This window comes from Rhinichthys klamathensis, unplaced genomic scaffold (genome assembly GCF_029890125.1).
Source record: "Rhinichthys klamathensis goyatoka isolate OS25496 unplaced genomic scaffold, OSU_Roscu_1.1 h1tg000019l_1, whole genome shotgun sequence".
Lineage (NCBI taxonomy): Eukaryota > Metazoa > Chordata > Actinopteri > Cypriniformes > Leuciscidae > Rhinichthys > Rhinichthys klamathensis.
The window spans coordinates 5,932,070-5,959,210 of record NW_026606570.1 but is presented as its reverse complement, the minus strand read 5'-3'; the positions used below and the strand labels follow the sequence as shown (position 1 = coordinate 5,959,210).

The following is a 27,141-nucleotide window of genomic DNA, read 5'->3' as shown; positions in this document are numbered from 1 at the left end:
TGACTAATCTGTTTGAGGCTTCCCAGAATGCCTGAGTCCCCCCCCCCCCATCGCGCCCTGCCCCTGTTCGGGTGTTTTGTCCTATTTTGAATGCCCATTCACTCTCTGTGATTTACATTAGAAGGACAGATGGCAGTAGAGTGTAATTGGACTGGATGTTTTCATAATTGGTAGCATTGCACCAGTGGAAAATCGTGAGCAAACAGGTTGCCTCAGCGCGCATAGCATCACATAACTCTCCTTTCTCTACTGCACCCAAATGTACACTCGCAAACAAACCCAATGGTGGACTGCTACTTTCTTCTGGTTGTGTTGGTTGATTTTCTAAAAGGGTTAACTTCTCTTTGTCCCTCTGTACTTTTTTTTTAACTTGCATTCAGCAGTGATGTGAATGAGGGATTGGGTTGCAAGCATTTGGCCAGGGTAGCATTGTCTTTCTCCGGCTATCAATGAGTTTATCAGGGTGGCTATGAAGGAGCACTGTTTGAAATGGGATGGTGGCGGCTCTGTTTTTTGGCCTCCCTCAGTGGACTGCGAGCACATGGAGCCGCGCTGGCTGTGGGCCACATCTTAATTCTGTCTGGCAGCCTCCCTGCCTTAGTCGGGCCACAAAGCCACCATTGTGCCCTATCATACTCAGATTCCACTAATTAAACATGGAGATACAAACGAAGGCCGCTCTCCCGCTCAGGATTGCACGTTACTATGTCTAGTACCTTTTATCTATTGTTCAAATGCAACTGGTGGACAGACCGCTTGCTTGGGCCTCTAACATGTCTTGGCAAAAAGTGAGTTCGGAGGTCAGTTTTGGCCACACTGTCCCTCTAATCAAATGGATCCATTGTGAATGCCCTCAAATGCTTCGTGACATACTTTGCTCTTTTAGTAGCCACACTGTAAATAGTCAGAAAATGTAGAGGTTCCCTTAAAGGGGTAGTTCACCCCAAAACAAAAATGATGTCAACATTTAGCCTAATCACCATGTCTCTCCAAACCTGTACGACTTGTTTTCTTCTTCTGTAGAACATAAAGAAGGTATTTTGAAAAATGTCCATAAATGAAAGTCACTTGGGACCAATTTGGTTTTGACTTTCAAAAGCATTAGTGTTATTATTCCTCAAAATATTTTCTTAGAAATTACTGAATGTAGTCATGTTGATTCAGTAATATTAAAAAACATTTCTACATTATATTACACATAAGTTCTTCTTCTTAATAATAATAATATTATTAATAATATTTACGTATTTAATAATGTATACCTACATTTACCTACATAAAAGTAGTTAATTGTCCCATAAGAGACAATTTATGTTATTTGACCAAATATGTTTACTGTGCTTGGGCTCCTGATACGCACTTGTTTTTATTGTGAAAATTGTTATAAGTTAATGCAGTTTTAATAAGTAAAAACAAACTACACATGCTGAAAAAAGTGAAAATGCGCAGATTTATTTCATTTTTTAAATCTGACCCCTAAAAATTACATTCATTGGTTTCATTTAGTCAGTCACATTAAATGTTTAACTTGATTTACTTGAAAATTATTTAATTTAAATCCAAAGTAAATATTATTACCTGACAAACATTTTATTACAGTGCAATAATTTAATGTGGCACTTCAAGAGTAAAATGTATTTATAGTTTAACTGCAGGGAGATCATTTTAAATCAAGTGCTGTTCATCTAATCTTACTGTATATTGTTCTGGAAAAATATGTTGGATCTACTTGACATTCCATGCCAGGAATACCAAACACTCATATCTGGCACTCTGACAGGCTCGTAAAGGAGTGAGTGAGCCGTTATCTTTGACTCTTTGGCAGGGCCAGAAGTCCAACTGACAGTAATACAAACCAGCTTCCACATCTGAATTCCTTGTATGTATGAGGGACGGCAGATTCGAATCAAAAGGATTAGTGTTCGACAAGGAGATGAGAGATGCAAGGCTGGAGGGAGATGAGTAAAAGTTCACATGCGAACTTCAGACCTTCCGACTCAGTCTTTGATGGTCGGGTGTTGATGTAATGTGCAAAAAAAGCTTACTGTCTTCCTATTGGGTCCCCATAGAGTCATAAAGATTTGAATAAAGAGCTAAGTGACTGATATAGGTGGGATACACATGGTTTAACTCATCACTAACATATGATCTAAATGTTAATTTCACACTTGAGGCTTAGTTACATAATTGTAGTTTAGTTCTGTTTTTGTAGTTTGGGATTATGACATTTTGTGTTACAGGATTAAGCTCTTCGCTCTGAAAATATGTATTATTGAAGTCAACTGTTGCTATTTAGAAATTCTTATAAACGTTGAAAACAGCTGCTTAATAATTTTTGTGAAAACAGTGATACATCAGGATTCTTTGATGAATGTAACATTATAAATGTCTTTATTGTCAATTTTGATCAACTTAATGTGTCCTTGGTGGATAAAATGTATTATTTTTATCAACAACAAAAAAAGTTTCTAAGTTACAAGTTGCCAGAATTGTAATTTACACCCTGGGCCATGTGGTGTGTCTAATGAATTAAGCCAGAATGGCCACTTGTTAGTTCAGGACAGTTTCAATACAAGCTCTGTTTGCTTTCTAGAGATGAGTTCCTCACTGCATTTAGATACAGGAAATGGACACCAGAGCCAAAGAAATAGAAGTTGTAGTCTCTTATCATATCACTACAGATGCCTAATGTCTTCATGAAGATGCTGGGTGTCCCATTCTTGGCATGAGCTTAATGTCAGCATAATATCTCGACTAACCAAAATGACCTGTGTTGGCAAGTTGAAATCTGATTCTTCCTCATTTCTATCTGGAATTCAGCTAACTTTGATTGTACATTCTGTTATTGGTTGCTAGATTGTGTTCTGTATGTACAGCTGGCCAAGCACAAAAAAAATGCAGCGAAACACACCAGGCGTGTGTTGTTTTTGTTTGATGCTTTTGACCTGAGCCATCTGTCTGTGGAACACTGCATTACAAGTGATCAGCATCAAGGTAAATAATTCACCATGTACAATGGCCGCTACTTACAGCATAATAGCCACTAATGCCTGTGGTTTTGCCATTCATCCCTGGCAGTGGCAGATGTTTGAAATTTTCTCCACATTGTCACACTGTCAGAGGGATTGACGAGTATATTCTAATAAATAAATCCTCTTCCTGTTAAGTGTCCAGCATCGTTCCACTCAACATGACTTCTAGTGCCATGAAGGACATCTGAAAACATTAACCTAGTCCCCGGCCTCATAAAATCACCAGGAGCAGCACTCATTGGAAAAGTATTGCGTTCGTTAATGGCAGCTTCCTGTCCCTCACTGTCGTTCCCATAGGGTCCCTCAGTACAAGGGACAAATAAACACAGGCGTAATGAACACTAACAGATGTGGGCCTGGAGGATCAGGTCTCCTCCAGTGATTACAGAGAGAGTGCGAAGAGCCCCAGGCCATAGTTTCATAAAGAACAGACAAAACTCAAAGAAACCTCAGAGTTAAACTCCCCACTACAGGAAATTAGGGTTTAAAAGAGAGTAGATTTTGCGTTATTGTTGTATGGCTTAAGGGGACAAAACAGGTCACCTCCCTAACAAATGTACAGGTAGACTCATCATCACACAAACAACTAATACTAGCTTATTGCCTGTAGGAATGTTCTAGGTTCATTACAATTTAAGCTTTATTGACGGTATTTGAGGCATAATTCTGACAACCACAGTAATGGTCATTTCAATTAGTTTATCAGTTTTTGTAATAGAACTATAGGGGGCACTAAACATTAAAATAAACATATACATTTAATAGAATAGAATAGGTTAAATATTTAACAAATCTGTAAATATAGTTTAAATTAATGTAAAAAATCATTTTAAAATAAAGTACAGATTTAAAAGTGAAACAAGAGCACCATAAAAGTATCACAAAGATGGTCCATACAGCTTGTGTTCTATATTCCAAGTCTTCTGAAGTCATATGATAGCTTTCTGTTATAAACAGACAACAATTTAAATTGGTTTTGATAATCTTCCCCTCCAGTGAGCTGTTAACTTGAGAAGCTCTGCAACCGGATCAGTCCGATACATGAAAGAATCATTCAGACCAGTCAAACTGGATCATTGCTACTTCTCTCATGAAGAGCTGGGGCTGACGTCAAGGTTTTTTGTCAATAACGGATGCAGTTTTTGTAAAATTGTGCAAAAATCATATCAACTTCAGATAGACTTGGAATCTAGTAAGGGAGTAATATGGATCAATATTTTATGTTATAAAATATACATTTACAGTATGGTGCTTTTGTGTCATTTTTGGATCAAAGAAAATGACTTAAGTTTATATAGAGAATAATCCTAACATAAATAAAAAAAACATTTATCCAAGAATTGCTTCAACCAAAATACTAGATTAATTTAAAATGTTGTACCCCTGTTGTTTTGTTTACATCCATTTAGGGTTGTCAGAAGTACCGGTACTTCGATACCAAGTCGGTACTGACATTTTAAATACGGTACAATAAATCTTTGCAGAAGTTGCAGAGTTAAGACTTGTATGTACATTCAGACTGTCAGTCCAAATCCGATTTTTTTGCATATCCGATTGAAATCCGATCAGATTTAGTAAGTGTGAACAGCAAAATATCACATGAAATGTGATTTTTTTTCAAATCCGTTTCAAGCTACATTCATATGTGGTTTCTGGAAATCCGTTTCTGTCTGACCGCTCTGATCGGTTTTCGCGTGGTTAATGTGACTCTCATGCCACGTAAAACGTAAACTTCAGACGCTGTTATGGGAAACATGCTGAAAGTCGCTGCTGAAATAAGGCTGTGTTGTTCCAAAGTGCCAGATGAACAGAAAATGACAATATAACAGAGACATGTTTGTAATACGACGGAGACGACAGCACTGAATAAAGCCACGAATACTAGCCTCATACGGTTCTGCCGCTGCCTCAGAAGATGCATAGTACTGTGCGGCGGCTACACATTGTCATGTTGTAAAATTGAAATAAGACAACATCTCTATTGCAAACACCTCCATGTTGCGGTTGTTATTGTGTTTGGTGTATGCCTACCAACTAGGGCTGGGTAAAAAATATCGATTTCTCGATTTTAATCGATTCTCATTTTTACGAACTGATATCGATTCTTAAATCCCAAGAAACGATTAGGCTATCCTGTTTTCAGTTGACGAATGAATGGAACATTGTAGCGCTCATCCCATCCAATAAATCGCAATAATCTTTGTGCTTTGTTACTATTGATATGAAACAAAGTCTAAGATTTCTAAGTACGTCCATTTTCTTACGAAATTAAAAAACATACCGTTTTGGCGCTGTGGCGTGAGATCGCTCTGGCTCAGCTCAGCTCAAGAGAAGCAGATCTTCTCTTCCACCTTAATAATACCAGTTACAGCGCGAAATAAACATGAATGAACATCTGAAAGTGTGTTAAAAGATAGAGTACAACTTATCGAAATCCGTATCATGTCACATGGAATCGCTCAATCAGTGTTTCACCCGTGGAAAGATGTCAGTAAAACATCTTGTAAACAATGTCATGTAACGTCACATTTACCTCAGAAAAACCACATCCAGTGACCATAAACTCGTTAGTCAGCTAGAAAAATTAACTCTAGAGAGGAGCATTTTGCTAAATATATGCACCATATTACATATTCATTATAATTTTTAATGTTCTTCAATATTTAATGCATGTTTGAATAAATCTGGCAAGTTTTTATGACAGCCACCATTTAAATGTTTATATTTCATATAACTTTATTATTATAAAATAAAAGTGTAAGTTAAGTGTTTGTATACAAATCATATAATTACCAATATTATAGGCTAATGAAGCCTAGTAGGCTACAACTGACTCCCATAGTTTACAGCATTTATTTTCCTTGAGAAAATTTGCCATGTATTGTACCTGATATCCAAAATAATCAATATTGCATCGAATCGGAATCGAAATCAAATCGAATTGCAAGCTTGTGAATCGAAATCGAATCGAATTGTGAAATTTGTGTCAATACCCAGCCCTACTACCAACGCAACGTCATTGCCATAGAAACTAATGCAGATATTCCGTAAAACGAAAGAGCCTGCATGGACACACAATCGGATCTGAACAGTTGCGTAACACAGTGTGGACGTCAATAATTTAAGATCAGATTTCAATCAGATACACAAATAATCGGATTTGGACTGACAGTGTGAACCCAAGTAACCTATCAAAGGTTTCTATTTACAACATGTTTTTAAAGTGCTGATCATGACGGAAATATCTGTTGAGCGCATGAATGCAGTGGCCAATCAGAGGTTTTTAAGTTAGTCAGAATACGCTCAAAAACACTCAAAATAAAAATGGTGTTCACCGCGCGCAGACAACTTTTTGGATTATAGCGGTATCGTTTTTGCAGGAATGTAGATCTCAGTGAGAAGGCGCTGTGATTGACAGCTTTAGTGATTATAAAGGGAGCATTCTTTGCTCGCTTTCTTTTTATAACACATTTACGATTTGAATAAACGTTTTGTTTATCACGCAGCTCAGTATACACTGCAAAGTTTCTGGATTTACAACTGTGTTTAAAAGCGCGATTGAATCCGAAACTGCATTGATTGACAGTGATATAACCATAGCAACAGATGGGACAAAACAATCTGATTCTGTATGTCAAAATATGCATTGCATATTATTATGCAATTAATCATTCATTTCTATGGTAATCAATAGCCCTTAACGTGTATTAAACCTGTAACATCCTTTAATTAGCTTACACTTGTAGCATGATATCCAAACAACACAATGCTAATTTAGACATTCATTCATTGTCTATTTACAGTGTCAACCATGAAAGGGCTTACAAGTTAGACTTTAACTTTTTTGTTGTGAGAGACGGACAACCCCCTTCACTTTGTGACCTTTCAATGGCAGATGGCAGATTGGAGCGCAGTGGGTGGAAACCCCCTGTGTTTCATCTGGCTGAGGGTCAGGTGTCAACAAAACATCTGCTCTGGCCTGGGCGAGCATTGCAGCACTAGTAAAACACTGTTGTCATGGGCTACTGGTGGCCACAGAATGAATCCCATCACAGTGAAGATAGAATAACAGTATGGGGTCATTCTCTGGTCACAGAATCAAACACGAACTAGGGTTGTTTACAGAATCTGTGATTTATTTTTATGGGCTTTTTCTGTCTGAGTTGGATGGAGATTTGCAAACGGGGAGATTTTCACCTAGGTTAAAATGGAGTTTTAACATGCGTAGTTGGAAAATATTTTCATCAAAATGCACTGATTGTGTTTTATAGGAAACAAGCAAAACATCAACTAAAAATGAAGCGAAAGATCTTGTTTATTTCCTGTTTGGGGAAGAGATTTGAGATGACACTTTTAGTCATCACATGTTATATTTTTAGACAACTATATGCTGTAGATTACCATTGAAAATATTTTTGTTGTTTCAGTTTGTTAAAACAAACGAGAAAATCATTTAGTAGAGAAACGTTGATGGAGCAAGACAATTGGCACTGACAAAAGGGGCTACTATCGCATAATTTGGCCTTTATTTACAACTAGTAAATAAGGGCAACACAGACCTGGCCTCAATGCTTTTGTCCTCTTTAATGTATTTATCTACTCTTTTGTGGCCTTATGCCACTTTGAGTAGCTTGATTGCTAATGTGACAAGCATTTGCCAAGTTAAAGAGCAAACTGGCATGGTTTCAGTGTCCTCAGTGTACTCCCCTTAATTCCCTAATGTGTGCTTTACTAGCAGGAGCCAGCACTGACTAAGTGCCCTATGTATTTACCCCCTTCAGAAGCAGGACTGTTTGCCAGGACGGGCAGGTCTAGTAGACTTTCAAAGGTGGTGTGATTTTCCGCAGGGTGCCGTTAAGTGCGGCTGCCAGGACTCTCCATTGAGGAGTGCTGTCAGGGATGGGGACACAGAATGGGGTGAATTTTTTATGTAAACGGTTACATTCCATCAAGGCCAAAGACTCGTCCCCTCAGGCAATGCAAAAATCCTTTAAACCAGGTTCATATTATTTCTTTCAGAAAGCTTGTGGGTCAAAGGTCTATCCATCATGGAATCCTACTATACTTGTTTTGGGAAATTAAACTGAAGAAGAAAAGAATTTGGGATTTTAGTGAGCTGGTCAGACTGATGTGTACTATGGAGAGTTGTCTTCATTCCACACAACAGATAATATTGTATGTGCTTGTAAGGTTTAATTCTAATAAAAAGTGTATTTAATGATTTATTGCCATACTTAGTATTAATTACTATACTTAAGGCAAGCATCAACAACTCCTGTCTGAACACCTTAAATAGTGCGGCTATTATAAAATGACGATTTTTGTCAAATATGATTAAACAGAAAAAACACCCTAGGAACAGCATAGCAACACACTAAAAACACTCAAACAGTGCCCCGGCAACCACCAACAACACCCTAGCAACATGGAAGTGACTTTACCATGGCCGCAACTCACACTTTCTCTAGGCAATGTACACATTTATTACAGTTATTTCATGCAATAAATAATTACAGGTTGTCATATCATCCATCCCAAATAATTTGCCAATAGTTGGTAATTTTGACCTTACAAGCGTCAGATGGTTAACTGTTATGTGATAGTAACCCCTTTTGTCAGTGTCAGTATCTACTGATAACTTTGTAAGTGGATAAAACACATTTTCTTTTTTTTTCAAATATTTTTAATTTAATTTTGAGTAAATATTAGGGATGCACAGATATTGAAATTCTGACCGATACCAATAATTACCTTCATGTAGTAATATGCAAATATATATTGACACTGGCCATTGAACACATCAAGCTTAGTAACAGTAACATTCAGCCCAGTGCTGGGGTGTGGGATTCAGTAATGACCTCGTCATCCAGATATACCAGGAACTGCTGAAGATAAGGAGAAGGCAGAAGGCAATGAAAGGCATACGTGGAGAAGTGCGACTACAGCTCTAGTCCAGCCAAGTAGGAAGGAAGTGAAGAGGAGGCTGGAAGATTAAAAAGGGAGGCCATGATTAGAACAAGAGGAATAGAGAGGTGACCGAAGGATTGGGATGGGATGGAAGGGAGGGGAAAGAAGAGGAGGTTTAACAGCTGAATGCTCACTCAGAAGGGTTAGAGGCACCCAGACTGCGGTCAGATCCACTCTGAATGGCGGCAGGAACAATGGGCCTTCTCATGGAGCCTGTCTGCTCTGCTCTGTGGTGGGCAAACCATTCAACTGCCTGCTGCCTCGGCCCTCTTATTCTCTTTGGGAAAGTGTGGGGGGAGTTTATGAGCAGGGAGTCGGGTGCGCTGTGACCAGCAGCTGCCGCTCCCTCATTAGCATGCGCACCTGCTCCCTGAGGCCTTTTTGGAAGGCCGACACAGGCCCTCATTGCTTTATTCCAGCTCAGTACAGATCATAACTGCACACAGCGATGTGTTGTCTGGGTTAAATCAGGCTAATTTTTCTGTATTAGATCTCAATTCTTGTTGAAAAAAAGCTGTTATTATCAAATCAAATCAGGTTTATTTATATAGCACAATTCATCCATCAAAGCAATTCAATGTGCTTTACAATGAAAAATAATTTTTTTAGTTATAATTTTTATTTTTTTATTTTTTTTATACAAGAGCTTGGTAAACTATAAAAACATACTGTTACTTTGAAAATGCTACTGAAACCAAGCTGAACAACCTAAAGCTAAAACATAAAAACAAATCAAAAGAAAAGATTGTCATAGTCCTAATTAATTCTGTCAAATCTTTTGCTTCCCTCTAAAAGTTAGAAACTAGTGGCTGATTTTTTTTTTTTTTTTTTTGTAAATGTCCCTGATCCATTTCAGTCTGACTTAAGCCATTTTTGCAACACATTCAGTGCAAACTGTTTTATGAATCAAAGATGCCATTAGCAAGGATGGGGAAGTCAAACTATATTTTCTAAACGCATGTTATTGATCTTATTGTGAACAATTCATCCATGCATGCATGTTTCATTTTTTTTTTTTTATCAAAATGTTAATCTTAACTCTCTTTCGGTGAACCAACAAACTAGTGACATATGCAGGTCTTCTCCAATCATTTAGTCCGCTTAACCCCACTCCTTTCCTACAATCAACTACAAGCTCACATTCAGATCTGCCTCCATCTAAACAACAACCAATGATTATAATCAAGAAGAAAATGTCGAATATGGAAGAAAAGATCTGTCGCTACTTTCATATTTTATCTCAACTTTAAGGGCACAGCAGCAAAATACAAACCGTTATACAATTCTCAGGGTCAGAGAGAGGGTGGAAAATGGTCATAAAACTTAACTAAATAAATGGACTGCAGTAAAGAGAATTAAACTATAAAAATGTATGATATGACCCTTTACATATAATTGGATTTGAATTCATCATCATTTCTGCCTTTTTCCCAAACTATAAACCAATTATCTACTATATAACTTTACAACGTCAGGATTTATAACACTTATGTAACTTTAGAGAGTTTGTTGTTGTGCTTGTTATGTACAGGATAAGATGTTTGTGTAATATCACAAAAACCTAAACAAACCTCGAGAAATGTGCTAGAGTGGCCATGGGACAATGAGAGGAAAGGTAGCATTGTGGGCAGCAGTGCAGTTCCCACAGCGCACTTAATGGTTTTGTCGTGCCTGGTTCTCAGTCCCCTGTGTTTTCTTTTCTTGGTTGAAGTTACTGGCCATCCTAATCCTGGGAGAGACACAGTAAAAACACTCACCCCACCGAGGGGGGCCCTGTTCGGATCAGAGAACAGTGCACTGGGAATGTGTTGAGATATTCCGGCTGCCCCCCGAGGCCAAAAACATGGCATAGGTATTTCAGAGGCTCTGGATGGCTTTAGCTTTTTGCAAAAGGTTATTTCAGCATAGTCATTTCGAGGGAGGGCCCCTTTTGTGTCGGCACCAAAATCGGCAAAAGATTACTTTCAAGCCAACCCAGGAAAAACCTGTTATGAAGTCTGTACGGCTCTTTTACAAAGTTTTCGCTGTGCCGTCTCCGTATTCCCAAGGTCCTGATTGATGCTGTGGAGACTCTCTACTGTAGAAGAATAGCAGGCATTGAGGTGGAGGAAGACAGCTTTGAAGTCCTGATAATGTTAGCCCTGGGTTCAAAGACCCTTGTATAGACACTGCCTTGTCTTTGGAGTGAATGAATTCAGATTCATTCAGAAAGGCTGAGGTGCTCGATTTTCTCCCTAAGAGCCGCTGATGGATGGCTGACTTTCATAAATCCATTTGAAACAGGATTAGACTTGAACCTTTTGAAGGATTAGAACTTTAAACATTCAGAAAAGCACTCTCATTTTCCTTTTTTATACTTTTAAAACAGCCAGATATCTGAATTTATTTCTCACTTCAATACAATAAATATGTACTTCTTACACTTTTGTTGCTGCTGTGTTTCGCTGCTGTATACTGTTATGTATTTCTCAAGTATACATTATATGTAAGGATGCACAAAACTAAAATTCTGGCCAAAACAGAAGATAACCGATAGATGGCCATTATTAAAAATAATTTTGTCTAAATTATTTAAAAACTAACATCAATATTAATGCTACAAGTGAATTTAGGCACCATGACATTATAATGTACAGAATCAAAATGATTCATTTTTAAACTTAAATTATTAACATTTTTACAGATAATCTTTAGGCGAGCTTTAGGTAATGGAAAAAGTAATCTAAGGCCATGTTTACACGGAAACGATCTGAAGAGAAAACGCAAAAGTGGCGTTTCGTTTTCACTTTTTATTCTGCGTTTAGACGAGCGTTATGGGGGGGAAATCTGCGTGCATATGGAGACGCAAAAGTGTTAGAAATGCGATGTAGTATGCACTCCAGGCGGCTAGGTGGCAATGTGAAGCACTGCCACACAACAACAACAAGTCCGTGCGCCTGCGTACAACCTTCCTTCTACTTCTCTCCCTAGTAGCGCGAAATTGAAAAGACTCTTGGACGTTTATCAGAGCTGCTAGGGCAACTTGAAGGTCCGACGTATGGAAATAATCCGACATGTTGGTTGTTATTTTCCTGTACTGGCGAATGCCTGTGACTTAAATGCGTACACGACGAGAGCCGCCATGAGCAGATTTGCGTTTTTACCAAGGGGGTAATCCATCAGCCGGAAGTTGAAGCTGCCTCCGGGGGCCGCCATTGTAGCTGGCTATCACCTGCTGTTAGCATCCCATTGACTCCCATTCATTTTGGCGGCCCTTTGACAGCGAATAACTTTACATCTGAGGCGTCCAAAGACTCCATTTGTTCATTAGTTATTTCTAAAGAAACACGACAATGTATAAAAGGCTCCATTACTTTGTATCTTACGTTATGGCCCCGTAGAAGCCATTCTTGTAAAAATAGGCTAACGATTGCGTCATAACCACGAGACGCTCTGTCGCACAGTAGAGAAATTACCGTACAGACAGAAGTAGAAGCTCGTAGGCAATCGTTTACTGTCTATGAGGCAATCGGGTGGACATGGAGGCATAAAGTCAAGGGAGAAGCCCATAGATAGAGAGTTAATAAAAGCAACGGGACAAAATATTTCAACAACAGATTTGTTTCAGATTTCAATTCAGATTTGTACCGGCACAGCTACTAGAAGGTCAGAACGGTTGCTCACGTGACAACTACGTCGGCAAGCTCAGTTTGAGCCTGCGCAGAACGCTTGGCTATCAGGAAGTGAGTGCCCATGTTGGGCTTCAACTCTCTCCGTTGAAATCAACGGGGTCGCTGTGTCCATTTCTTTTACTGTCTATGGTTTTTACCCGTTTAGAAGGAAAACGCGACGGTGGAGCGTTTTTAAGATTTCCACTTTGGAGGGTGGTTTCACTTTTTTGCGTTTTTAAGCCCCAAAAACGCCGTCGCCGTGTAAACAAAAGGCACATCCGATAAAATATTATTACGTTTTCACCCGGAATCGTTTTCGTGTAAACAGGGCCTAAATAAGTGAAAATTACTGCAGCAATAATGAGCTAGCACAATTAAATATTCAGCATTTTCAAAAACATTTTTAACTAATATTTCCAATTCCACACCAGTAATTTTATGACAGTTCAGTGGTGGACTAAGTAAATAAAAGCCAGCGAAACTTCTGTGCTTCTTTTCCATTGTTTTTATATATAAACATGCACTAGATGTATGTGTTTGACTGTTGCACTCTAAAAGAAGTTCAGCTTTTAAAAACCTCTCTAGTTCTTGCGTTTTTTCCATTCCACCACCCTGTATTTCAAGTTTTTAAACGCAAAGACATGCTCTGTTTAAGTGGCCCCTTAACCCTAGTGTTATGTTGCGGGTCAATTTGACCCGTTTTGATTTTCAAGTTGTTGGAAATACTGGTTAACCTTTGTTTTTTTTTCTTGATATTTTGTGACTTTTTCTCATTTATCATGATGAACATGCGTGCAAAGTTTCAACATGCTGATGTGTTTTGACATATACAAACAAAATTACTGTTACGTTTGTGATGTTCGCGGGTCAATTTGACCCTCATAGACAGCCATTCAAAAGCAACTGTACAGACACAAAATAAAAACATTTATTTTCTGTATGTAAGTGTCATGATTCTGCCCTCGTGTCCTTCATTTTCTCTAGTCTTGAGGCAGGATCATGACAGGATCATGTTTTGTGTGCAAGCACATGGTCTTGTGTTTTGGGCCATGTGCTTGTGTTGTCTCGTTATGTTACTCCGCCCCCTTGTTACCCTCGTCTTGTCATTATTGTCTAGTCAGTTTCACCTGTCCTGGGCCGTTTCTCAATATGCGTTCTTGTCTGTACTTGTGTTCTTGTGGACTTGTGAAACGTCATCAGTCACTGCCCAAGTACTGTTCCAATTCAAAGTTCACATCTAGCCAAGTCCAGTTCAAATCCCCGGATGTGTTCTTGATCCGCCCCGTTTACCGAGGATGCATCGAGAGGTGACTTGTGCGGACTTGAGACAGCCAGGTATCCCAGAATGCATCTCGCACCAACCAGCAAGCGTGAATAGCAGAGGAGAAAACCCGCGTAATATCAAAATACTACTGTTATTGTGTCATGAAATGTAATTTTAAGAGTGTTTCAGGCGAGAATGTGGTTGTTTAAAGCTCAAATCTGTGGTTTATTTATAAAGATAGCGCCTATTTGAAAAATGTAGGCCTATCTGACGTTTTCGGAGACATCCAGGCGTTCACCGCGGGTGTTCAAAGCTCATCAACCCCGACTGGAACAGCTTTTCCTCGGCTAGTGCTGACGTTAGCCGCTGGCTCTGATGTCTCTAGTGGATAAACTTGACGTATAATTCGTCTTGTGTATAAGTCGATCTTTGGTCTCATTAAACTATTGTTTGTTCCATGGCAAAAAAAAAATCCTTTTTGGCTGAGGGCAAAGTGAAGATTCATAACTTTATATATTTAGGCTATTTAACTTTAACTTTGTAGCCTATTAGAGAGCTTACTTATGTTTGAATTGTTTGCCATATTTATCATTGTAGATATTATTGATCATTAAAACTGACATTTAACAAAAAGAGACATGGGCTACTTTAAAAATATATATTTTTATATTTATATTAACATTCTCTTCACTATATGTACAATAAAATAAAATGACACAACCCTGTCTCTGTTTGTTAAATGTCAATAAAAATCAATAATGTTTCATATTTTTAAAATGAAAACAAAAATATCATGTTCATGTTGTTATAAATATATGCAGTGAAGATAATGTACGCGTTGCCTGAACCACATGGCCATTAGGCTACTATATGTTTAAGATTTTTTTTAATGAAAAGAGGCAGAGTGGTGTTTTATAACATATTTCGTTTTATTGTTGACGAAAAGAGGCAGATTTGTAGCATATTTCGTTTTATTGTTGCCTAAAATATACATAAAGAGATAACCAGAGTAGCCAGAGCGTGCTGAGTGACGCGATCAAGAACGCACTGTTCCATTTGCAGAATAACCGGACTCGCGTCCTCTCGTCCTCAGGAGTTCGTTCTCCTGAGTCGAACTTGGCAAGTCCGAACTACCAAGGACGCAAGTCCGAAGTTTGCGTACTTGGTATTGAGAAACGGCCCTGGTCTAGTCAGCTTCACCTGTCTTTGTCATTAGTGTTCCCCTATTTTATCCCCTTGTGTTTGCTTGTCCTGTGCCGGTTCATTGTTGTACATTGTGAGATTCTACCCATGAGTACCTTGTCTAAGTAGAAAGTCTTGTATTGTTCTTGATCTAGTATTAGCTGTCTTTTAGTTTTGTCAAGTGTTTTCTAGTTTAGTATTCCCTCGTTCGTATTGTCTCTATTTTGCCCCCTCGTGGGTTTTGTTTTCCCCTGTTTTTCTGTTATAATAAATGTTGTGTAATTGTCTACCGTCTGCGCTTGGGTTCTTCTGCTATCATCATAACAGTAAGGGCACTTTAACTCCAGTTCTAACGTGCAAGTGGATCTAAAAGTGCTCTAACCCTAACCAAACACACTTGAAAAAGCTAAAATTACAGTGTTCAGAATGATTTGCAAATTACTGATGAAAATCTTTGTCAGACACAGATAGTAAAATAAGCTCTCATTTCAATATTCAAAATATCAAAAATACCTAGCTTTTAACCAAAACTTTTATGTAGGATTTTCAAAGGCAGCTTCACAGAGCCAAAAAAATACATAAAAAACATTTATTTGATGTATGTTTTTGTTATGTTTGGTTTCTCACTTCCCAGTGAGTGAATAATGAAACTAGGAAAATAGGGAAAGTTAACTTAGGAAAATGAAAAATTTTCATTATACAGCAATTTTTTTTTCTTCAGTTACGATGTCCAAAGCATAAAATGTAAAAAAAAAAAAAGGAAAAAAAATATATGCAAAAAAAAATCAGTATACTGTTTATTTTCCAATTTTGTCAAAACAAAACTGTTTTAAAAACATTTTCATAAGTCATATTTTCAGATATAATGTTTTTGTAATGTTTGACAAATGTTGATATTAAAAGTTTACAGTTTGTATCTAAATCTTTGTTGTTTTTCATAGTGTGATTTTTGAGGAATTGTATTGAATCCAATTAGGGTCAATTTGACCCGGTCCATAAGGGGAGTACACAGAAATCGAACAGAACACAAGGGTTAAAGCTGTTTTGTGTAATAGTTTTGACATTAAAATGCTATCCCAGTTTACTATGCAACTAGTTGTAAGCTGTTTGTAGGATGTTTCCAATAAAAAGTTATTTTTCCATTTGTATGAGCATCTCGACAAGTTAGACGTAGTAACATTACTGGTTGCGATTTGTTAAAAGAAAACCTTTAAAAGTTAAAAATGTTGTGGTTTCACATCATTGAATCAGTTGATTTAAGAGACCTACTAATGTCCAGTCCTCTCAATATTCTTTCTCAATACAGTTTTTTTTTACTCCAAACTGTAATGTTTGGTAATTTCCATATAAAACCACAAAAAAAGTCTAGTAGTTTAAAAGGATTTGCAATACAGCCCAGTTAGTTACCTCAATTTACACTGACACTTTATGCCGTACTAGGCTAAAGCCAATGAAAGTGCCCTTATGACTACAAAGCTCAAATCATATACTGAATTCAGTTTAAACTAATTGTTAATGAATTATGTTTGCTTTCCACTCTCCAGGTGTCTCGATCCTTATGCTGGCTCAGGGTGCCAGTTCCGCAACCCTTGCTCCCTCTCCCCATGCAGAAATGGCGGCGTGTGCCATTTGATTACTTCTGCCAACAAGGTGGACTTTGTCTGCAACTGCAGCCTGGGCTACACGGACCGACTGTGCCTCACTCCCACCAATAACGTGTGCCTTAGCGGCCCGTGCCGAAACGGAGGCACGTGTGAACTCACCAGCATCTACAATTACAAGTGTAAATGCCCACCAGGCTGGTCAGGTGAGACCACAATCCAGTTTTAAATGAGGCATTTAAGAAGTATGAACTAAAATCTCAAACCCAGACAGTGCAGAGCATATTCTGACCTTAAAAACACTCTTATTCACTAGGTAAAAACTGCCAGCAAGCTGATCCTTGTGCCTCAAATCCTTGTGCCAACGGCGGTCAGTGTAGTCCCTTTGATTTTGACTACCTCTGCCACTGCACACCCTTCTTCTCAGGCCAAACCTGCAAACAAGACGTCAATGAGTGCGCCCAGAGTCCTTCTCCTTGCAAGAATGGTGGCGTGTGTGAGAACGAGGTGGGCACGTATCGCTGCAACTGCCCTGCGGAGTACACCGGGAAACACTGCGAGACCCTCTATCAGCCCTGTAACCCCTCACCATGCTACCACGGGGGCACCTGCGTACAGAAGGGAGAGACAAGCTACGAGTGCTCCTGTTTGCCAGGTAGGCATTCTTAATTCTTTCATAACCATTACCATTAGTTACAAGTGATAGCATTGAACTAATCATGCTACAAATGCTTCACCCCAAATGGCAAAGCAAAAGGAACTAGGCTAGTTCAGGTTCCTTTCTGACTAACAAAATAATAAGAGTCCATCTTTCCATCTTTTGATGAAATTCTTTTTCTCAATGTTTATGTACTTTCATCATTTAATGAAAGGTATAAAGTGCTAGCCTGGATGCCAGCCCGAACCCCGACCACACAATTTTTTGGTCGGGAAGTTCGGTCTGGACTCGATCCATTGAGGAGTAATTATGATCGGTTCAGAATTAGTCGGGCCAATCAAATTGCCAGGGCGGGCTTTATACGATGATGGACAGATGATCTGCAGTTACGTAATCATCGCGTTATCAAAGAGCGCTTGGGTTGAACTGGTTTCCCTCAAAGGTGACTGCAGCTGGAGAATTGAGATGTATAGATTCCGCTATTGCGTCTGTTGTAAAAGAAATCGACAGCGCATTCATTTTAAAAGACGATCAGAGAACTGCAATCAAGGCATTTGTCGATCGGAAAGATGTGTTTGCCGTCCTTACTACGGGATTCAGCAAAAGTTTATTTTATCAGCTGGCTCCGATGGTCGCACACTCGCACTCATGGAAGACCAAGTAAAAGAAGCAACACTCATTATTTTACTACTTCTTCCAGCGTGCGTGCAGTTGAGTTCTGTTGAAATTATGCTACTGCGTTGCTCTTGAAATTATTACTGCGTTGCTCTGATTGGTTGTAGGTCTATCCAATTGAGTGCAGAGTTTTTTTTTTTCCTGGTTCGGTTAAGACACGCCTCATAATCAAAGCCCTATGGAGCAGTATCAGACTCACATTCTGACTAGAATATGAGTATGACGAAGTCAGGCTAATAAAGTACAGTAAATCTAGTTCAAATTGAAATTCCTAAATATTATTACCCCAATCAACAAAACCTCTACCAATTACATACAATATAGCAGTAAAATAAAATGCCTGGCAAAATAATAGGGATGCACGATATATCGGCCACTATATCAGTATTGGCCGATATATGTTCATTTTTAATGTTATCGTTATTGGCCTGATAAGAAAATTTGGTATATTACAGACGATAAATAATGATTATTTCCTTCGGCTGAAACACTTCAGATGCACTGTTCGCCATGATGGTTATGAATTGCTTGAAATATGATTGGAGTGCAACATGTGCAGCGCAAGTCTGTCATATTGGCTACATGAAATTATAGACATAATATATAATTTTGTGCTTAGGACATGGCTTTTAATTGTGAGACTTTTGTTTTTGTAATCAAAAATTATATAAAAATTTGGATTTAGATTTCTCGGCCAATATATCGGTTATCGGCTTTCAAATATTAAGAATTATTGGTATCGGCCACAACGTTCGTATCGGTGCATCCCTACAAAATATATAAAGGAATCAACCGAATAGTATATCAAAACACAAACACAGTTTACAAATAAATAATAATATTAAATGAATATAAGAAATACGTAAATAAAAAATACAGTTACAATGCAGTTTGGCTTTGTGACAGAAAGTAGTGACAAAACCAAGCCACATGACATAGAAACAAATTAAAAAAGCTTTAAAAGAATTGCAATATTCACAGTGTTGCCTTATTTTATATGGCCAGCTGAATCACCATGAATATATTGTGAATATTTGATATATTGCCTGGGTCTAATACTTATGTGATTATGTATTTAGCAGACTTGTTCTAGCATATACCCTTTCCTGGCTTAACAGCTGTTTACCATGCTAACAATTCAAAGCCACGATGTCTTAAACACCCCTCATGATTATAGGGTATATGGCTTGAATCTTGAATCTTTTTAATAACAATGAAGGCTTTAACTGACATTAGTTACATAACAAATGAGTTCATTAAATGACGAATCAATGGCAGCCTCTTAACTTTGATCACTCAGAGGAAATCCACTCAGCTTATTTTGACTCACAAGTGTCCTGTTGACGACATCAGTTCCAGTGGCAAGACAAATGATATCAGCCTTCTATCCGGGTCAACACTGAAGGTAGAGATTTTAGATGAGCTCAGTGAGTTTGCAATAACAACGCAGTATCAGTGTTTCCCACAACTTTGGAACATGGGATAGGCTACGTTTTCCAGCATGCCCTTCTCTCAGCCTCATTTAATCCCAGCCATAGTCATAGTATCTGCACTTGCACTGCAGCTCTGTGTGTTTGTGTGTGTGTGTGTGTGTGTGTGTGTGTGTGTGTGTGTGTGTGTGTGTGTGTGTGTGTGTGTGTGTGTGTGTGTGTGTGTGTGTGTGTGTGTGTGTGTGTGTGTGTGTGTGTGTGTGTGTGTGAACAGGCCGGCAGGAAAATATTTGCGCTTATCGTGAGGAAATGTCTGAACGGCAACATCCTTATGCTGGTGTCCCTAGGCTAGAGTCAGCGTTGGGAGAATGAGTGTGTGTGTGTGTGTGTGTTTGTGTGTGTGCTTGTCTCCTGTCACTACTCTGGACCTGAATGGAACTCGTATCATGTCAGACAAACATAACCTAAACCTCAGCTGTGAGGAAACATCACTAAAGTAATTTCTCACTTTTTTTATTCCATGCATTCATGGGTTTTGAAAAAGGAATTAATTTTATATAATGTGATCAGTTATTAAATATATCCTAACTGAACTTTTTGGAGTTAAATCATAGGAAATTGTGGTTAGAGTCGGTTAAGTCGTTGTCGTTGGTGCCTCTAACAGAGCCCTGGTACTGCCAGCCTTCTCAGAAAAGGAAGACTGTTGACCGCAACAACAGTAACGACTGCTTTCGAATGTAATAGGGAGTTTCACAACATTTTATCCCTCTGTTTATACTGGGAAACAATCAAATTTTCATGTTTGTGTTAAAGGATCTGTGCTGTGCAATCTGATATACATATTTAGTTCTTTGCAAGGCGACATGAATTCTGTCAGAAAACAGTTGCTCAAATATTTATCCATGTCTAGTATATTTGAATTTGTGGGTCATGTGTTTAGTGGTGATTTTTTAATTCACCCTGCTTGCTATGTTCACGTATTTTGGATGATACTGTGAACAGCAAAAATCTCTGACATTCTAAAAAATTCAGATCTGGGACTCACTTTCATATGCGGAAACAAATTGTATAGGTACTCTTTCGTACAAAACTTTGTGTTTGGTAAGATACGATTTTTCTATGTTTTTGAAAGAAGTCTCTTATGCTCAGCAAGGCTGCATTTATTTATTTGATCGAAAAACAATAATATTGTAAAATATTATTGCTGTTTTGGTTACACTTTATTTTAAGGTGTCCTTGTTACAATGCAATTGTACATTTAGGTATTGAGTAATATTAATAACATGTACTTACTATAGAGTTAGGATTAGGGTTTTGTTTAGGGTTAGTTGAATGTAATTAATCATAATTTACAGTTATTACTAGTGTAAGTACATGTAACAAGGACACTGCAAAATAAAGTGTTACCACTGTTTTCTATTACGATGTATTTTAAAAATGTAATTTATTCCTGTGATGCGTAGCTGAATTTTTAGCATCATTACTCCAGTCTTCAGTGTCACATGATCCTTCTGAAATCATTCTAATATGCTGATTTGCTGCTCAAAAATATGGGCAGTGCCTGATATGGGCATGTAAACAATCTTGTTGCTTCTGGCTTTTGAAACTAGATTTTTAAGAACATTTTTTTGACGAAATCGCTTCTTTCTTTCCAGGCTTTAGTGGTCAGAACTGCGAGGAGAACATTGATGACTGTCCAGACCATCGCTGCCTTAACGGAGGGACCTGTGTGGATGGAGTGAACACCTACAATTGCCAATGCAAGCCAGAGTGGACAGGTACCAACTGCCTACTCAAACCCTACACTTCAATTACAGCTGCTAGATACAAAGACATTTTTGAATCAGTAAGGCTAATAAGGTTTCATTGGGTAAAATCTCTTTTTTTATTGCCGTTTTATCTGTTTAGAAAGGTACATGCTGTATTTTGCAGTGAAATGAACGGATATTTATATATTAATTCCTCAGGTCAGTTCTGTACCGAAGACGTCAACGAGTGCGATTTGATGCCCAATTCCTGCCAGAACGGTGGTACATGCTTGAACACGCAGGGTGGATACAACTGTGTGTGTGTGAACGGCTGGACAGGGGATGACTGCAGCGAGAACATCGATGACTGCGCAGATGCTGCCTGCCACGTTGGAGCCACATGTCATGATCGGGTGGCCTCCTTCCTCTGTGAATGTCCTCACGGGCGCACAGGTGTGCATAGTTTTTTCACATGCAACTGAATCTTGGTTTGAGGCACTCATTTCTTTTATTGGAGCATTAGCTTTATGGGAGCTTTGAGCAAAACCACTGAAGATAATTGAAAGACCCTATTTTTAGTTTAATGGACCACTTATTTTACTAAGTTGAAAGTTTTACTAAGAAGTTTATCATGTGTCATGACATTATGTGTAACACTTTATTTTACAGTGTTCTTGTTACACATCTTACATGTAGTTGCTATAGTAATAACTATAAATTGTGCATAATTGCATGCAACTAACCTAAACCACACCTTAATCCTAATCAGGGTTTGGCATTAACATCCGCCAAATGTGTGTGGATTTCAGCAGTGGCATGTAACGCAGTCACTCCTACTAGCCGCTTTGGCAGGTTGAATTATATATATAATATATGCATGTTTCAATTGTAGTCTTTTAAAAATCATCTGGAATTAAAAAAATAAGTGCAATATAGTGTTGTCAAAAATATCGATTTTTCAATAAATATCGATACCGAAATATCTGAAACGCTTCCAATACTCATTTTCCGCAGAATTGATACATGATGCCAGCTGCGCTTTCTCATCTCTCTGACAGCAAGTTGACTCACAAACCTGCCTCAACCTCTCTCACTCGTCTCATTTGCTTCGAATGAATTGCCCCGGCATAGGATTTTGCATAATTTAACTCATTCCTGCTGATTTTGTGCTCACACCCAAAGTTCGCACACATAAAGCTGCCTCTCAATACTAAATTGAGGTCTTTTTCGCTGCTCATTGCGCTTAAAAAGTCAAAAACACACAAAATAATGTAAAAAAAAATTGCTGGTTTTGGCGAGTATTCATGTTAACACAGTCAGTTATGTTTTAAGTGCACGTAAACAGTTGAGAAAGAAAATGCATGTGTAACAGTATAATGGATCTGTGCGTCAGGTCTTAAAGTGACAGCAGCCTAATATACCTGCTGCCAAATTATGAGATAATAAAAAATATGTATATATGACAGTTGTTAAAATTGTGGCCAGTGAAAATGCTGAGTAGCTAGGAACTTTGGAAAACCACTAACCACAGTGGCTGGTGAGCAAAAAAGTTAATGCCAAGCCCCGAACCTAACCCTATAGTCAGTACATGTATTTAATTATTATTACTCAGTACTTAAATGAATAATTACACTGTAACACGGACACCTTAAAATAAAGTGTAACCAACATTTGTTTTGATTTTATGAGGTCTTTAAAACCTGCCATGCTCTTTAAATAGGAGATATTCACTCATTTTTGTCATAAATGTCTGTACAAGCTAATTTTTATTGTGTGTATCGATGTCTTAGGTCTGCTGTGTCACCTGAATGATGCTTGCATTAGTAACCCATGTCAGAAAGGCTCAAACTGTGACACCAACCCAGTCAATGGCAAGGCCATCTGTACCTGTCCTCTGGGTTATGTTGGCCCAGCCTGTGACCAAGATGTTGACGAATGCTCACTGGGTGAGTAATGGCTTCTTTTAAAAAAAACACCTGAATAAAATGAACACTTGAACAACACAACAACCACCTAGAACACCCTAGCAACCACTTAAAACACCCTGCCAACCTGAATGTATTAGTGTTGGAATGATGGATTTAAAAATAAATAAATTTAAAGGCGTTTTGTGTCTCTTTTTTAGGTGCAAACCCTTGTGAACATGCTGGAAAGTGTATAAACACAAAAGGTTCCTTCCAGTGTAAATGTCTGCAGGGATATGTGGGAGCTCGGTGTGAACTGGACATAAACGAGTGCATGTCCAACCCATGCCAGAATGATGCTACCTGTTTGGATCAAATTGGGGGCTTCCATTGCATCTGTATGCCAGGTAATCCAAAAAATCTGCTGCATTTGGTTTTGGACACAGTCTATATATAAATGCTCACTATTATATTACCTCATACTGGTGATGTCATTACCTCACATGACCAACCTGTGATCTAATAAATAGCTTTTTTTGGCTGTAGCTCTAATGATACTGATGCGTGTCCACATAAAGCTGATATATTGTGCTTATTATAGACAAAAGAAACACTAATAGCATCGCTAAAGCAGGCTGAAATCTCTTGCTAAATCTGGAGCTAATTCCCCTATGCTAATTGGCAGGGTACGAGGGAGTCTTCTGCCAGATCAATACTGATGAGTGCTCCAGCATGCCCTGCCTCAACAATGGGAAGTGCATCGACAAGATCAACAACTACCAATGCGATTGCCCCACAGGTGAGCATACAGGGGTCAATCACCTCCCAGGACAGAACAGAGAGGAGAACACTAATCCCTGCCCTGAGGCAGGCTTACACAGCCAGGGCTAAAATGCTCCGAATAATCCATATGAAAGCTTTTGAAAAGTTAGAATTTTTAGACAGTTTTGGCTTGAATAAGTTGATGTACAGTACTGTGCAAAAGTCTTAGGTATTAGTATTTAAAAAAGCCAGTTGGTATTAAGCCAGTTATTTGTATATTTTGCTGTAGTTGTCACGGTCTGGGTTGATGAAAGGAGCGAGGACTCAAATGCAGGAACAATGGATATTTTAAAGAGGTAAAAAGAAAACTACAAACAAAAACTCCCTGTGGGGGGAAAACAAGACAGGCATCTGGCAGGAACAGGAAACACTAGGGAACATAGACAACGAACCAGCACAGGACTGCAAACACAGGGAGACTAAATAGGGAAGCAAACAAAAGAGCGTAACGAGGGAAGGCAGGTGGGGCAAATGAATCAATAATCAGGTAACAAGATGGGAGGGGCTAGACAATCGACAGGAGAGCACATGGCACAAGTAAACACATGACAAGCCATGTGCTCACAACAAACAGGACTATAACAAACACATTTTGTTAACTGGGAGTGTCACCAAACCAAGATATAAACCAGACAGAAGTGACAGAACTCTGACAGTAGTGTCCCAGTAGGAAATATCAGTTTACATTTTCAAACATTCCTTTTGCCATTAATTATAATAATGCAGTGAGGTTTTTATGTGCACAAGGACTTAAAGGTCTCAGTTTTTCTGTTTCTTTATGTAATCCCACCCAGACAGACTCGATGATGGTGAGATCAGATCAAATCGGCTGTTGTCAGACTGTTGGCACACAACAATCTCTCTGGATTATTACAATTAATGTCAAAAGGAATATTTGTAAATGTAAACTGATATTTTCTACTGATACACTACAGCAAAAGATATAAATTATTATAAAATGCTTAACTTTTTTTGTGTGTTTTTGTGAAAATACTAACATGCCTAAGACTTTTGCACAGTACTGCATTTCATTTGTGCATTGCAAAAATCTGCTTATGGCATTTATAGTGTTCATAAGTCTGTCAGTGTTTTAAATTTGAATTGTTCTGAAATTAGTCATACAATTGTGAATATAAAACTGAATATATTCACAAAATAAGAACACTTATTTGTTATATAAACATTTTAATATAAATATTTTATACATTTTATATTTTTATATTAATTTAATTTTAAATAAAAAAAACTAAAAATGTGTTTAAAATCTTTATTAAACTGAGACATTTGTTTAATTTTAATTTCATTAATTTAGAAATTCTAAATATATTAATGTTTTCTTTCAATTAATTATTTAATTAATTTTACTATACAGTGATACTTTGTCCAGCTCCAATGATGCGAAAATAATTTAGTTGAAAATGTAGGTTTATGAAAAAGGCTCTTCTTGTAGGAAACCGGTACATTTAGGATGCAGAGGAATTCATGCATAAATAAAAAGGGGTAGAGCGGAGGTACAATATTAGGCATGATGAGGTTGTGTAAGGAAAGGGCCCTACGGGGACTATAGAGGGGTGTAGAGGAGTTTGGAAGGTGGTAAGCTGAAGAAGTGGAAGCTAGGCCTCTTCGCTGTTTCAGATGGAAATCAGAGCTCCTTTTCAGCATGCGGCGCAGGGATTCTTTTCAGTAGTTTACACACTGAATCCATAGCAACTACAATGGGCGCTTTTTGTAATGTGGCATTTTAGCGGCTCAGAAGAAATTCAAGTTTTTCTGAAGATGCATGAGACAGAACTTGATTACAGATACCAGGGGGTCTCTGGGAATGGCATGAGCAAGTTAAGAATTTGTTATCAGGATTATCACTATTAAACAAGATGTTTAATTCCATTTCTAAATGTGATCAGACTTACGATTTTAACCAGGCATATAATAAACAGCCCAGAAAAATCCATTAGATTTACCAAACACCTTAAGAACTCCATAGCAACAATTTTCTTAAACAAAAAAAAGATTTATTGTTGAAGAACTTTAGTCTCCAACTGTGTCCCATAAGTCTCTGCACTGATGGATTTGTAGCCCTTAATGTGTTCAGACTGTATATTTGAACAGCAGACGTCTTTAGCGAGGGATTAAAATAACTGAGGGAGAAAGGACAAATGTTGGGGGTTCCTGAGCGGCAGGGTTGCTGAATAGCATTAGGTCAGGGGTTGCGTGGGGCTCTTTCGGTCAGACAGATTCAGAGAGGGGGGCAAAGGCTGGATGGGAGAATGCACATTGTGATGGAAAACTTCTACGGGACAAAGGAGGCAACCGGCATGGCTTGGCGTTCCACTGAATAGACAGTTCCTCTTTGTCTGGTGCCCTTGGTCAGGAGGCCTTGGAAGGTTTTTACCGCCATTTTACCCCCTTCTCCCCCTCGCATCGTGATGGTTTGTTGAAAAGCAGCTTGAAAACATGAGAGAAAGAGAGAGAGGGGTAAAGCTTGCTGCCATGTATTCATGAACACTGGGTTAGTTGTATAGACGAGTGTGGAGGAATGAAGTGAGTGCAAACCGGAGGAATGATTGTAATGACCCACAACTCTTTCCTCTTACCTCCCTCTCAGGATTCTCGGGTAGCCAATGCCAGTTCGACATCGATGAGTGTGCTAGCACCCCCTGTAAAAATGGGGCCAAGTGTATTGATGGGCCCAACATGTACACCTGCCAGTGCACTGAAGGTATGAAGACACCGTCTTCTTGTTTCAGTTTTTTAAAACCTGAAAATGTCATGAAAAATATTAAATACATAAAACATCATGGAAAAGTTGTATTTAGGGATGCTAGATATCGGCCACCATATCGGTATCGGCCGATATATATCCATTTTTAATGTTATCGTTATCGGCATGATAAGAAAATTTGGTCAATATATTACAGTCGATAAATAGTGATTATTTCTTTCAAGTGAGACATTCAGATGCATACTGTTCGCCATCATTTTTTGGAATTGCTTGAAATATGATTAGATTGCCAACATATACAACGCAAATCTGTCATATAGGCTACATAAAATTATAATGAGAGATAATATATAATTGTGTGCTTATGACATGGCTTTTAATGGTGAGACTTGTTTTTGTAATCAGGCTTTCAAAATTTATATAAAAATTTGGATTTAGATTTATTGGCCAATATATCGGTTATCGGCTTTCAAATATAAAGAATTA

The 27,141-nt window shown here is 38.3% G+C and overlaps 1 protein-coding gene across 1 annotated transcript in view; it reads left to right on the top strand.

The window, feature by feature from the left end:
- Positions 1 to 27,141, top strand: part of notch1b (notch receptor 1b) — a 52,355-nt gene that overhangs the window by 2,366 nt on the left and 22,848 nt on the right. Inside the window, exons 3-10 of the mRNA XM_056237127.1 lie at positions 16,640 to 16,902; positions 17,013 to 17,351; positions 21,115 to 21,237; positions 21,427 to 21,660; positions 22,998 to 23,153; positions 23,333 to 23,518; positions 23,797 to 23,910; positions 26,539 to 26,652. Of these exons, the coding sequence (XP_056093102.1) occupies positions 16,640 to 16,902; positions 17,013 to 17,351; positions 21,115 to 21,237; positions 21,427 to 21,660; positions 22,998 to 23,153; positions 23,333 to 23,518; positions 23,797 to 23,910; positions 26,539 to 26,652 (1,529 nt within the window). The remainder of the gene's footprint in view (positions 1 to 16,639; positions 16,903 to 17,012; positions 17,352 to 21,114; positions 21,238 to 21,426; positions 21,661 to 22,997; positions 23,154 to 23,332; positions 23,519 to 23,796; positions 23,911 to 26,538; positions 26,653 to 27,141) is intronic.